Source organism: Taeniopygia guttata, chromosome 12, assembly GCF_048771995.1.
Source record: "Taeniopygia guttata chromosome 12, bTaeGut7.mat, whole genome shotgun sequence".
Classification (NCBI taxonomy): Eukaryota; Metazoa; Chordata; class Aves; order Passeriformes; family Estrildidae; genus Taeniopygia; species Taeniopygia guttata.
The window spans coordinates 15645417-15658443 of NC_133037.1; the positions used below are offsets into that span (position 1 = coordinate 15645417).

The following is a 13027-nucleotide window of genomic DNA, read 5'->3' on the forward strand; positions in this document are numbered from 1 at the left end:
GCCAGCGGATTATGCAAGGCGTTCTTGCTGGGCACCAATGTGCCCATAGCCCAAAACCCACCAGGAGCCCATGGCTGAAGCAGTTTGGGTGGTGTCAGTCGCTCCCGTGGGTCATGGTCAAGCCAGGAACTCGGGATCCCCAATGATCCTGGTCTAGCAGCAATGGAGGAGACCTCAGCTCTCCTCCTAGCTCTGTCCCACTAAGACACAATGGGGGTATCAGAAAAGACAGAGCTGATGGACTCTGAGTCCGACTTGAGCTGCAGGACCTTGGGGTGCTTGGGGTCGGGGAAGTCCTCACCGAGGGCCAGGCGGATCTTGCCATTCTGTGTCTCCCTGATGGGCTCGAGGAAGACGACGTGTTTGTTGGCGCTGGCCTTGCGGTTTGGCCCATCGGTGGCGGGGGGAGTGGTGCTGAGGATGGAGGACTGGGCGCTGCACTCCTGCGGGGGGCTGAGCGGGGCCGGCTTCTTGCAGCAGCCCAGGCAGCGGCACGGCGTGAGGTACAAGTAGATGATCACCAGCACCAGGCTCACAATGCAGCCCAGCAGGGTCGTGAGGCCAGTGCTGAAGGTCTCCCCAGCTGCCTTGGGGTAGAGGACAGTCATGTTGAACTCGCACATCCTGCTGAAGTTGTAGGGGCTGTTCATGGCCAAGCCTACGTAGACCCCCGAGAGCCAGGGCTTGGCTGCGGCGATCCTCAGGCTGCCGTTGCGATAGAGCTCCAGGGAGCGATTGCTGTTCCCTGGGTGTTTGATGGGCTCATGGTGAGGGGTGATCCACATGTAGGTGGTGGCAGCGTGTGGCAGGCTGGTGTTACTGGTGTTACAGGTGAGCAGGATGGGCTGGCCCACCACCACCTCCAAGTGTGAGAGGTGCGCATCTTCGGTGCTCGCCGAGCAGTTCTCAAACATGTGTCTGTGTTTGAGGAACTTGATCAGGGACCGGGGCACGTTGTCAGACACCTTGCAGGTGTGTTCCTCAGAGAAATCTTTCACGGAGCTGAAACCTCGCTGATTCCAGCGCTGAAGCATCAGGTAGAGCGGGCAGCTGCACCTGATGGGGTTGTTGTGCAGGTACAAGCCATTGACGATGTTTTCGGGCAGAGCTGTCAGCACCTCCACGGGGATGCTGCTCAGGCTGTTGGAGGAGAGGTCCAGCGTGCGGAGCTTGTGGATTCCCAGCCCCTGCACAGCATGGAAAGGGAAGGTGGTCAGGTTGTTCCAGCTCAGGTAGACTTTCCGCAGATCACTCAGCTTGGCAAAGGCGTTTTCATCCACCCGCTTGATATGGTTGTCATAGAGCAGCAGCTCCTCCAGGCTCACCAGTGACTCAAAGTAGTGCCTCTCCACAGCTTGCAGGTGGTTGGAGGACATGTCCAGGTACCGCAGGAAGGAGGCATTGTGAAATGCCCGCGGAGAAAGGTCCCGAATCTGGTTGTGGCTGATGTGGAGGGCTTCGAGGTGCGGGAGAACAGCCAGCCAGTGGTCTTGGAGCTGGGTGAGGGCATTGTGGCTGAGGTCCAGCGTGCTGGTAGTGGGCGGCAGTGCCTGGGGCACCCGCTGCAGCATCTGCTGGCTGCAGCTCAGCAGGTCGGAGGTGCAGATGCAGACATCGGGGCAGCGGCGAGGCTGCGGGGAGGCTCGGGGGGTGCACAGCTGGAGCAGCAGCAGGAACAGCTTTGCCACCCGCGGCCAGACCGAGTCCGCGATCACCGGCGAGGACATCGTGGCGGGCAGGAGCCTCTGTACAGCCCGGCAGCAAAGCCAGGCTGGATGAGACGCGAGGAAAAATCTGCCGCCGTCTCTCGTCTTCCCTCAGTGCTGGTTTGGCTCTACCAAGCATCCACAGCCGCCCTTTTGCACCCCGCGAAAGAGAATCCCGATTCCAGCCGTGGGGTTTGAAAAGACCTAAAGGGCGGCATCGCCCTGCCCGGCTCTGCCGCGGCTCACCCGAGGCTGCCTCGTACCTGTGCTGCCGAGGGCCGGGGGCTGCCGGGGGTCGGGTGGGCGCCGGCGATCGGCATCAGGGGGCTGAGGCGCTCGGGCGCTCCGGGGCTGCGTGTCGGGCTGGGCGGGCGCCTCGCTGCCTCCTGGAGCTGCTCATCCCTGGAGTGCGAAGTTTCTCAGGGCTCGGCGCCGCCGGGGCACATCCGCACGCTGCGATCTCCGGGGAGCCTCGTCCGGCTCCTTCCCGGGCGGCACCTCCCGGAGCCGGGCGCGCTCCTGCCCCTATTTACGCGCGGGCGGTGCGCGGCGAGGGGGCCGGGCGGGATCCCATTGGCCCCGGCGCGGGGAGTGGTGGCCCTGGCCCGGTCCCTGTCCCCGTCCCTGGCCGTGGCCCTCCCTGCGGGTGGGCAGAGCGATGCGCAGCCAGCACCGACCCTGCGTGGTCGCTCGTCCCCAGGGGACCTGAGGACCACTTCGGCCGCACCGGTGTGCAGCCGCCGGAGAGCGCGATCGGCTGTCATCCATAAAGCGGCTGTCCCGCCGCTGCCCAGCCTCGGGCAGAATGCTGGAATAGACCCGTCACCTCTGGGAGCCCCTCTGGGAGCCCCTCCTGCACCCAGGCTGCGAGTGGGGATGGCGGTCACCCCCCGGTGCTGCTTCTCTCCCAGCCGCGGTCCTTCCGGCTGCCCTAATCCTCATCACCCCACGAGCTGGGGGCTCCCCAGCACCCCCGACCCTGGGGTGAGCAGGGGGGCTGAGCCCAGTGGGGTCCCTGCGGCAGAGGGGGTGCCGCGGGCTGCTGACGGGGAAGGGTGAAGGACACGCAGGAATGTCATTATCCAGAGCTCAGGCGGTTTAGTGGGAAGAGGAGAACTGGGGAATTGTTTTCCATTAGGGCAGCAAAAAGCTAATTTGGCGGCTGCGGCTGCTGCGAGTCAAGGGGCTGTTAACCCCCTGCGTCCTGGCTCAGCCTGTGCTGACTGGCTGCTCCCTTGCCCCTCCTGCTGCTGGGGCGGCTCTGCTTGCCCCTGGGCCAGCCACGGAGCCAGCTCTGCTCCTTGCCAGGGGCTGTTAGCAGGCCACGGCACTGGTGCCCGAGGGAGACACTCATTAAGGCGACCTTCATCTGCCCTGGCTGTGCCCACTGAAGCCAGGGAGGGCCACGACTCCTCCCTCCTGCCTTTTGGTGGGACCTGCTTGCCCTGAGCACACACTGAGCTGTCCTGTTGGTGCAGGAGGGCCCCAGCCCCTGGTGTGAGGCTCTGCAGAGCATGTCCCCTGAGGTGCTGTGACCAAGGGCAGTGCTGGATGCTTCAGCTGCCCTGCAGCAGCCCCAGGCTCAGGCCCTGGCCCAAGGGCTGCAGCCTCAGCAAGTGCTGAAGCACCGCATCGATCCCCGGAGCCTCTGAGTCGGGGTGGCAGAGGAGGAGGATGGCTGCTGCTCTTTGGCTGTATTTGAGGATGTTCTCCTGGACCGAGGGGACAGCAGCTGGGGGTGCTGGTGTGGGAGCACAGGGTGAGTTGTCTGAGGTCTGTGTTCCTTGGCAGGACCGAGCGTGCGACCACGGTGCTGCTGGCAGATCCCTGCTTCCAGCTGCGCTCCATCCAGTACCTGCTGGGCCACGCTGAGCCCTCGGCCCTGGCAGCAGCTGCCCCGCCCACGGACAAGCGCCACTTCTCCCTGCACACCTGTAAGTGTTGGCACTGCACCAGGAGCTGGGCTGTGCTCAGCACCCACCCACAGCCGGGGAGGGGGGAATGGGGCTGCTGGTATCTCTGTCCCCTGTGACATCCCAGCCCTTTTAGTCTTGGGGACAGGTGTCTATGCCCTCCTCCACCACCCCAGGAGCAGCACTTTGGATGGGGATGTATCCAGTGCCAGCCAGTAGTTCTGCTCTCCTCAGTGCCCAGTGCTCCCTGTCTTGGCTGGTCCCCAAGGGCAGCTGCAGCCTCTGTGCAGCAGCCTCAGGACAGCTGAGGGTCCCATTCACCCCACACACACCCAGTTTGCTCCCCAGACACAGAGTACATCAGTACTGAGGAGCTGGCAAAGGTGGAAAAGATGCTGAACCATCTGAGTGAAGAGTCCAAGCAGGCAGCTGCAACCACACTGGTGAGTCCTCTCCCTGCCCCAGCCCTGTCCCAGTCCTTGACAGAGGCCTGGGACACGGGACTTTGGATGCCACTGCTAACTCCTGGTAACCCCCACAGCCCACCAGCGAGGAAGACCTGTGCCCCATCTGCTACGCACACCCCATCTCAGCCATCTTCAGGCCCTGCTCCCATAAGTCATGCAAGTGAGTAGCTCCCATGTCTGACCTCCACCAGGATGACTGCCAGCCCCTGGCCCTGGCCTGTGCTGTGTGGGTGGGGGCTGATGCTCTTTCCTCCTCTGTCCCAGAGCCTGCATCAACCAGCACCTGATGAACAACAAGGACTGCTTCTTCTGTAAGGCCACCATCACAGGGGTGGACGACTTCACCAAGCCAGCCAGCTCGTAGAGCCCAGCCCCACACCACAGGCTCCCCCAGCGGAGCGGGGCAGCCCCCCCGCCTCACACTGGCTTCTCCCCAAACGCTTGCCCTGCTCAGGGCTATGGGACCCTCACCCAGAGGGTCAGGACCCAGCACAGGGCAGCAGTGTGAGGCGGGAGGGCTGCAGGGTGGGAAAGGCAGGTGCCCAGCAGCCTCTCCGCCCTGTGGGCCGTTCTCAGGGAGAGGAGCCCAAGGCCTCGGCTCTGTGGCAGTGCTGGGAACACATGGGAGCCCCGGGGCCAGGGCAGGGGGGCTGAGCTGGGCATTTGGGCTGTTAACTTGCCCCTGGCTGGGGGCTGACTTTATGAAAAGCAGCATTAAATTATTCTTCCTTATGTGGTACCCTGAACGATGGGAAAGGGAAGGCCCTGGTGTTGGGGCTGCACTCAGGTGATGCTTAACAGTAAATGGAAATATAAATATTTAATCCAAGGAGAGCTGGGAGCGCAGGGCCTGCTGGGGGCTGCTACATGATGATGCGTGGCTCTGGCACAGACTCGGCGATGGATTTGTGTGGCAGCACATTGGCCCCGTTGAGGTAGAGCTCGTCGTTGACGATGACATCCTCGCCCAGCACAGTCACGTTCTCCATGCGCACCTGCCCCAGAGAGGCCCTGTCACATCCCTGGGCTCAGGGCCCACTGCCAGGCTCCTGCTCCTGCCTGCAGGGACCACATCCCTGCAGCCACAGCCCGAGGAGGTGAGAGGGCAAGAGCTGAGTCCCGATCCCCTGCGGGGGCACACGTGTCCTCACCCACTGCCCCACGGAGCAGCTCCAGCCCACAATGCAGGATTCCAGCCAGGAATGGGAGCGGATGCGGGCCCCTTCCAGCACAGTGCAGCGTTTGATGCGCACCCCGTCCTCCACCACCACGCCGGCCCCGATCGTCACGTTGGGGCCGATGACACAGTTTGCTCCAATCTTGGCACTGGGGTCCTGGAAGGAGGAGGGCCCATGCCAGGGTTGGAAGGGCAGACGGCTCTTGGCATAGCCCCTGCCACTTGGCCAGCCAGGGAAGAGGAGGGCACAGGTTGAGAATGGCAGTGAGGACAGTGGTGGGACAATGCAGAGAGCTCATGACGTGCCCAGGGCTGCTGTGCTGGGGGCTGGCACTTACCACCAGCACATTCCCTACGACACCGGGCCCCGAGTGTAGCTTCTCGGGGTGCTGAGCCCGCAGCGCTTGCAGGTACATGCACATGCCCGTAAGGAAATCCTTTGGCTGCCCAATGTCCATCCAGAAGCCTGTGGGGACAAAGCCACGGTGACAGCCCCCAGCGTGAGGGTGGCAGTGCAGGCAAGACCCCCGATGCTGCCTGCACTGTGCACAGGGCCTTACCCTGTAGCTCCATGGCGTAGAGCTGCCCATCCTGTGCCATGGCGGGGAAGATCTCCTTCTCAATGGAGGTGGGGCGCAGCTGCAAGAATGAGGTACGGGGCTGAGCAGGGGGCACAGTCCCTCAGCCTGGCCCAGCCTGGCACCCCGGCTCATACCTGGATGCGTTGCAAGATGCCAGGGTTAAATATGTAGAGGCCAGCGTTGATCTTGTTGGACACAAAGACGCGCGGCTTCTCCACGAAACGGCAGATGCGGCCGGTGTCGGCCTCGCACACCACCACACCGTACTTGGCTGGCTCCTCCACGCGGGTCACCACCAGGGAGCCCTCGCCGCCGTGCTGCCGGTGGAAACGGGCCAGCGCCGCGAAGGGGAACTCGCAGATCACGTCGCTGTTGAGGACAAAGAAGGGCTCCCCGTCCTCGGCCAGCACGTCCCGCGCCAGCGCCAGCGGTCCCGCTGCGCGGCCGTGAGTGACGCCGCAGGGACGTGGTGAGCCCGGGTCCTGCTGGGCCCACCTCTGCCCGTCCCAGCATCCTTCCCAAGTCCCCAGTCCCTCTGGATCCTCACCCGGCCCGCTGTCCCTGGTCCTGCCCATGTCCATGCTAGCATACTCCTCCTGATTCCCCTGCTCTTGCCGGCCCTACCGATCCATTGCCATGTTGCTGCCCATGGTGTCCCACTCCCGGTGTCCCCCATCCCTACCCACCCTAATGTCCACGGTGCCCCCCTCCCAGCGTCTCTAGCCGTGCCGTATCCATCCCGGTGTTCCCCCCAGCACCCACCCTGCTGTCCCTGGACTTCCTCCATCCCACCTGTGCCCGCCCACCAGCCCCAAGCTCCTGCCCGAATCCTACCTGTGCCCAGCGGCTCCTTCTCGTGGGACATGGAGATGCGGATGCCGAGCTGCGGGCACAGGGTGAGCGGCGGAACAAGCCGGGTAACGGGGGGAGGCGGGGGGAGGCGGAAGGGCCCTTACCCGTTGTTCCTGCTCCCGCATAGCGGCCTCCAGCGCGTCCGACATGTAGCTCACCGCCAGCACCACATGGCTGACGCCCGCCTGCGGGAGCGCGGGTCAGCCGGCGGCGGGGCGGTCCCCGCGCCCCCCGCGCCCCGCGCCCCCACCTGCCGGAGAGCTTCGAGCTGGTGGAGCAGCACCGCCTTGTTGCAGAACTCCACCAGCGGCTTCGGCCGGCTCAGGGTCAGCGGCCGCAGCCGCGTCCCGAAGCCGCCAACCAGGATCAGCGCCCGCATCCCCCGCGTCCCGCGTCTCAGGCCAGCGCCCGCATCGACACGTCAGCGCCGGGCGCGCCGGGCGCGTCATCGCGGCGCGGCTCCGCCCCGCCCGGGCCCCGCCTCCCGCCCGGGCCCTGCCTCCCGCCGGCTCCTACCGCCCGGGCCCCGCCTCCCGCCCGGGCCCCGCCTCCCGCCCGGGCCCCGCCTTCCGCCGGCTCCTCCCGCCCGGGCCCCGCCTTCCGCCGGCTCCTCCCGCCCGGGCCCCGCCTTCCGCCGGCTCCTCCCGCCGGCTCCTCCCGCCCGCCCCGCACACTCCCCGCCCAACCAGCTCTAAAGCGTCCCAGCGCCGTCCGGCCAGGTCTCTGCTGCAGCCACCGCACCCTGCCCGGGGCCGGGGCTCCCTCGGGATGCAGCAACGACGGGGCCACTCCGATGAGAAGAGAGCAGCAGCCACAGCCGCACCGGGCGGGGACGTTCATCCAAACCCCCTAATCCCGTCCCCAAGAGAGGCAGGCACGGCACGCCGCGGACAAAAACAGATCCTTTAATGGTTTTTGGTTCTCTGTGAAGCACAAACAGGGTGGTTATTCATGTAAAAACAAACAGGGCCAAGGCTATGTACAAGCTGTGGAGTCCCACCGCGGTGGTCCGAAGGGAGGGAGGCGGCTCCCACTGAGCACCGGCAGCGTGGCCCGTCCGTCACGGCGCAGTGAGGCGGGGAAAGGCAGGAATGAGCGCGGGGGACAGCAAGGGGCTCTCCCGGCGGTGCGGCCCGACTCATCCGAGCACAGCCCGCGGGAACAAGGACATGCAGAGGTGGGCGGCGATGGGCCACGCTAGGGCAGGGCCAGGGAACAATACGGCTGTTGTGGGTACCTACACCCCCGCACGCACACAGCCTTGCTGCCTCCTGCAAACCTGCTCCCTGAAAACCCTGCGAGTCCTGGCAAGGTAGGGACCCGCAGGAGCAATGAAGTAACCCAGTGCAGGGCAGCGTGCCGTGGATAGAAGTCCTTCTCCAGAGGGTGGGAGGGGAGCAGTGGCAGGTTTGAGGAGCTGGGAGACAGGCAGACAAAGCGGGCAGCTCTCCTGTCCCCCTCCACACCAGTGCCACAGACCTGTGCCTGAGATGTGGCAGCCGTGCTTTCCAAGCGGCCTCTGTGCACATGGAGTCGGCACACATGCGACATGCGAGTATTCCCCGAACAAGCTTCCCTGAAGTAATTAAAAAAACCCAACCCTGGCCTTGTGGGTACACAGGGTAATGGTAATGCCATGGAACAAGTCAGTGAGAGCAGGAGGGAGCAGCCAGGGCTCCAGCACAGAAACAGGAGCTGAGGTGGAGCACGGTTCAGTCCGGTACCACTAGGCCACAGTATCAAACATTAATTCCTCATCAAAGGAGGTTGGGGACATTTATTTTGGGAGACACTGATTCTGTGAAGCGAAGCTCAACAGTCAGGCAGTGGTACTGAACAGTCAAGACAGTGGCACTCACTGCTCAGCTAAATCACCCCCCACCTGGCCTCTAGAGACCCTCAGGGAGGAGATAGGGATCAGCCCTAAGCCTCAGCCTCCCCTTCCACCACCCCCAGACCTGTTGGAAAAGCAGGGCCTGGGGGCAGAGGGTCCCCAGGGGAAGAGGGCAGCTTTGTGCTGGAGGGACATACTCTGTACTTTACAGGAGGGGAAGGGTTGAAATGGTCCGAAATGCCCCACTGCACAGCTGGGGTCATGTTAACTGCTACAGGTACTATTGCTAGCCCACGAGCTGAGCGCTTTCAAGTCAGTGGTCCAGGGCAAGTCACTCCTGCAGAGCCCTGTGCCTGCCCATGCCATGCCATGCCAGCAGGGAGCAAGCAGACCCCAGGCTCGAGCTCAGCTCCACGTGTGCGGCATTCCCTCCAAGCCACAGCTCTGCCAGGGATTGCATTTGGTCATTTCATTTCTGTGTTTGGGGTAGCTACTCACAGTGCCCAAACAGCAGAAAAAGGCAGCATCAAAAGCAAAGCCCCATCTCCAAAACCCAGGGCAGAGCCAGCGACACCAAACACAGGGACCGGTGCCTGACTTCTCACCGGTGGCCTCACAGACACTGCCAACCATCAGGCAAGCGCCCTCTCCGAACAACTCGGGAGAAATTCAAAGGGGAAGCTCCTGAGGCAGAAGGCTCCTCACACCAGAGCTCCAGCCTCGTCGAGGGCCCTGGGCTCTCCTGCTTTCTCTTCCCTATGTCCAGGTCCTCCCTCCAGAACACACATATGATGAGTGAAGAACCGGGACACCTGACACCCAGCAGGCATCTACAGAGCCTCCTCCAGAAGGCAGAGCAAGTGCGGTCAGAACCATCTGGTCAGCACGAGTTCTTCCGTCCTGCCTCACCTCAGCTCTTCTATCCAAGTACATTTAAAAAACAACAGAGCGATACAGTTGTTTAAAACCAAATTTGTCTGTGTTTTTCCTGTAGTAGTGGGTGGTCTTGTCTGCTCCTGCCACCAGGACAAGAATAAGAGGCCACAGCCCAGAGCTACTGGTTTTCCTCACGCATCTGTTCCATGATGTTGATGAGGCTTTCCAGCCCGAACACGTAGCCCATGTCGGGTCCGTCGTGCACAGTGGGGTCGTCGCGGAAGCCCTTGAAGGTGCTGTGTGCAAAGTCAATCATGCGCACGTCCACCTTGGGCTGGGCCGAGGAGCCGGGCTCGGGGCCGCCGCCGTCCTGGAGGCTCTCCGGGACAGAGCCGTCCCCGCGCTTCAGGCGCGCCTCCGGCCGGCGCTCCAGCAAGGCCCCCGCACGGCTGTCCTGCCCGTCGTAGATGATGAGGAGGGAGCTGGAGTAGAAGCGGTAGGAGGCCTGTCTCTCCAGAACCGCCTTCAGGCTGCGCAGTTTGGCGAGGACAGGCTCAAAGAGGTCCTTGCGCAGCTCAATGCCATTGTGGAGGTACTGGTAGAGGGCATTGCGGAAGCCTTCGATGGAAAGGCCGCGCCCATAGTATTTATTCCTGCATAAGTAATGCCCTGTGTCCAGCTGATAGACCTGGAACACCAAAGGAAATGCACATCAAGTGGGAGCAAATGCACAGAGGGAACTCATCCTATCTCCATTACGATTGAGTGGGAGCAGGAGACAGCTCTGCCCGTTCCCTGCGTCCCAGAGCAGCTCCTGGGTGCCACCCAGGGGCATATTCAGGATGCCTGAGCACTAGAGTTCTCTTCCAGGACACCCAAAAGGGGCTCACAAGTCCTAGTGCCCCAAAAGCTATGACACAACTGACCCCAAAAGTTAAAAAGCTAAGTCTTACAACAACTCAGACAATCCTCTGGCAGCAGGAGCTGCCAACACCTATTGCCACTATGTGGCATGTGATTAACGAGGAGCCCTCGTTGCTTCAGAGTCTGTGGGCAGAGATCTGGGTTACAAGATCTGGTTCTTTCGGCAGGTGGGGAAAGGAGCAATTATTGCACAACAGCAAACACTTGCGCACAGGCACAGCAACCTTTTAACAATCAGTGCAGGACAGAAGGAAATGTCAGACACTTCCATTCTCAGGCATTGTGATTCTAGCTGAACACTAAGCCACAAAAATAATTTATTAAAAAATCCCCTAATTGTCTGTGAATAAAGGAGCTCTGGACAAAGAAGGCCATCTCAGGAAAAGCAGGTTCATTTGTTTTAGGCTTAGAAATGAAGATAAAAATAGCGTGAATGCTGGTGTACCTACCTGCAGTGTGAGGTTCAAATTCAGTGCTCAGCAGAAAACACTAACTGGGAGGCTCAATGCAGCTATGAAAAGGAAGGTACAGCATCTGAAGCCTGGGGGATCCCTACCTGCATCCCACACACACGCACACCCAAGGTGGCAGAAGTGCTCTGTTCACACTTCTTCATCTGCCGAGCAGCCTTCTCCTCAGAGGCATCATCTCCATGCTGTCTGGTCCCCATCTTCAGATCAAGCACGCAGGGAAGCTTGAAGTGATGCACCACGTTCTCCAGCAACAGGAACTCTGGGATGTGTGTCAAGGAGCGCTCACCCACCAAAGGCACCCAGGGGCCACCACAGACAGGGATTTGGGTCAGCAGGAGATAGGGCTGGACAACAAACAAACAGGAACCAAAGAACAGACAAGACAAACAGCTTGGCGAGTTGAAGAAAAGGACAAAACTCAAACAGTGGACCCAGACTTTGACAGCTGGTAGAGGAAACAGCCTAGAAAGTAGAACAGCCAACAGCCGGAAGGTCACATGCAGTTGTACTGGAAATTCAGAGAGGAAACTGAAAAGCAAAACACTGGTGTCAGGAAGGACATAGTATGCCAGTAGGAATTGCTGATCCATTACGAGAGAGCTTAAAGTCTAATCAAATTAGCTATTTGACCATATGGATAAACAATACAAAGCCTACAGACTGAAAACTTAAGGGTCAAGTAATGGCAGGGCTGGCCTGTCCAGAACAGCAGCACTACCCGACACACAGGGGGGAGCTGGGGAGGTGACAAAGCCAGGAAACAGAACAGTAACAGGAGCTCTCTGTCAGCAGCATACAATGGGCAAGCTCCTGCACTGGGGCACAGCACTGAGGACACAGCCCAGGCATTCTGTACAGCAGCTTGTTCCACAAGGGGGAAAAAATACCCCAAAAGTTTGCCCTAAGAAGTCCCACAGAGTACAGATCAACATGTAAAATCTGAAACAGCAATCAAGAGCACAGCTGGATTAAATGTGCAAGAGAGAAACTCTGTTTGGTTTAGAAAGAGAAACTTCATAAAAATAAAGAAGTGTGCTTAAAAAGGAGAGGGCAGCCAAAGAGAATGATTTCTCTGCAAGTGATGCACGCCATTTAAAAACAAAATCTGGAGTCTCCAAGCTCACACTTGAGAACTGGAGAAGGAAGCCCACAAAGTTAAAATGATGAAGAATACAGCTATTAAAAGTACGTTTGTTTCCATGTGAGGAAAACAGAATCAGGTGAAACAAAATAACCCCACAAGCTGGCAAGCTCAGCAAAAGGAGCCATTTGCGAAGGCACAGAAAACAAATCCATCTTCCAAACACATGAAGAAGTCAGTCTGACTGCCTGAAGGTGGACTGAGATCTTTAGGGCCCCTTCTAAAATCCAAACCATTCTATGATTCTTTAGTGTCACAGTATGGGAAGCAGGAAGGAACAGCTAAAAGAAACAACTGTGGTTGAGGACAGAAATGCCAAGGGAAATGCAGGCCTGGCTGCCTCAGGCATAGGCAGGTAAGACCAGGGCAGCAGCAGCCTGACACACCCGGCTGTGCTTCCCAAAGGATACTGTACAGCTTCCGGTCCTTGGACTCGGACCGCATGCGGCTCAGCTGCTGCTTGTGGCAGCGCAGGCTCCAGGGGTTATAGCTGATCTTCTCAGAGCTCAGGCCGCTGTTCCCATCCAACATCTGAAATGGAACATCTGAGTGGATGTGCAAGTCCACCCTGGGACTCTTCGTTTCCTGGATGCTGCTGGTGTAAAGACAGAACAAACCTGCCCATTAGATTCCATCAGTTCTTCACACACGACTGTCACAACCTCAACTGGCACACAACCATCTCCTGTTCCTTCTCCTGCTGCACACAATGCAGATCTTCTAAAAGCAAATCCTCACCAACACCCTGGGCTATGGACCCATGCTCCAGGATCTGGTCTATTTAATATATCTGCTAATAGAGCAAACAGTAACACTGGCTCCTCTGGAAGCTCTGGCTGGGGTGAGGAGGTAGAAGACCCCTGTTCAAAATTCCCTGGGAAGAAACCCCTGGGTTAATAACCAGGTGGACTGAAGAGTGTCCAAATCTGCTCTGTATGCTTTGGTTCCACATCTGATACACTGCCAACACTTACCCTGTATCAGAAGCATTTCTTATGGATGAATCCTGAACCCAGCAAAACTCCTGACAGAGTCTGCAGTGCCAAAATGTGCTGGGCTAGCAAGTGCACAACAGCCTGGCCA

General features: G+C 60.0%; 4 protein-coding genes across 15 annotated transcripts in view; 1 reads left to right on the forward strand and 3 right to left on the reverse strand.

The window, feature by feature from the left end:
* Positions 1 to 4818, forward strand: part of RNF123 (ring finger protein 123) — a 47499-nt gene extending 42681 nt beyond the window's left edge. For 4 of the 7 annotated variants that reach the window (XM_072935016.1, XM_032750756.3, XM_072935017.1 and 1 more), the window contains exons 36-39: positions 3498 to 3640; positions 3968 to 4062; positions 4161 to 4246; positions 4351 to 4818. In XM_072935016.1, coding sequence (XP_072791117.1) covers positions 3498 to 3640; positions 3968 to 4062; positions 4161 to 4246; positions 4351 to 4450 — 424 coding nt within the window. In that variant the 3' untranslated portion in view covers positions 4451 to 4818. Of the gene's footprint in view, positions 1 to 3497; positions 3641 to 3955; positions 4063 to 4160; positions 4247 to 4350 lie in introns of all 7 variants that reach the window. The other 3 variants (XM_030283504.4, XM_030283509.4, XM_041718799.2) reach the window with 1 other exon arrangement.
* AMIGO3 (adhesion molecule with Ig like domain 3) lies at positions 69 to 1869 on the reverse strand. Its single transcript, XM_030283512.4, has one exon. It carries the CDS (start codon positions 1725 to 1727, stop codon positions 201 to 203), a length of 1527 nt encoding a protein of 508 aa, XP_030139372.3. The 5' UTR covers positions 1728 to 1869; the 3' UTR covers positions 69 to 200.
* A 73-nt stretch (positions 4819 to 4891) lies between the features above and the next one.
* GMPPB (GDP-mannose pyrophosphorylase B) lies at positions 4892 to 7119 on the reverse strand. The gene is given in 7 exon segments (NM_001245562.2): positions 4892 to 5081; positions 5238 to 5420; positions 5602 to 5729; positions 5824 to 5902; positions 5979 to 6280; positions 6679 to 6727; positions 6801 to 7119. A coding segment is annotated over 1 exon segment (225 nt). The 5' UTR covers positions 7076 to 7119; the 3' UTR covers positions 4892 to 5081; positions 5238 to 5420; positions 5602 to 5729; positions 5824 to 5902; positions 5979 to 6280; positions 6679 to 6727; positions 6801 to 6850.
* Positions 7120 to 7580: 461 nt separating this feature from the next.
* The window catches only part of IP6K1 (inositol hexakisphosphate kinase 1), a 37052-nt gene continuing 31605 nt past the window's right edge, over positions 7581 to 13027 (reverse strand). For 5 of the 6 annotated variants that reach the window (XM_030283519.4, XM_030283515.4, XM_030283514.4 and 2 more), the window contains 3 exons: positions 12355 to 12539; positions 10887 to 11062; positions 7581 to 10094 (listed from right to left, as the gene is read on the reverse strand). In XM_030283519.4, the coding sequence (XP_030139379.1) occupies positions 9585 to 10094; positions 10887 to 11062; positions 12355 to 12539 (871 nt within the window). In that variant the 3' untranslated portion in view covers positions 7581 to 9584. The remainder of the gene's footprint in view (positions 10095 to 10886; positions 11063 to 12354; positions 12540 to 13027) is intronic. The other variant, XM_030283520.4, reaches the window with a different exon arrangement.

Excerpts from the sequence above, each read along its gene's own strand:
- AMIGO3 (XM_030283512.4), bottom strand. The coding sequence starts at position 1,727 with ATGTCCTCGCCGGTGATCGCGGACTCGGTCTGGCCGCGGGTGGCAAAG.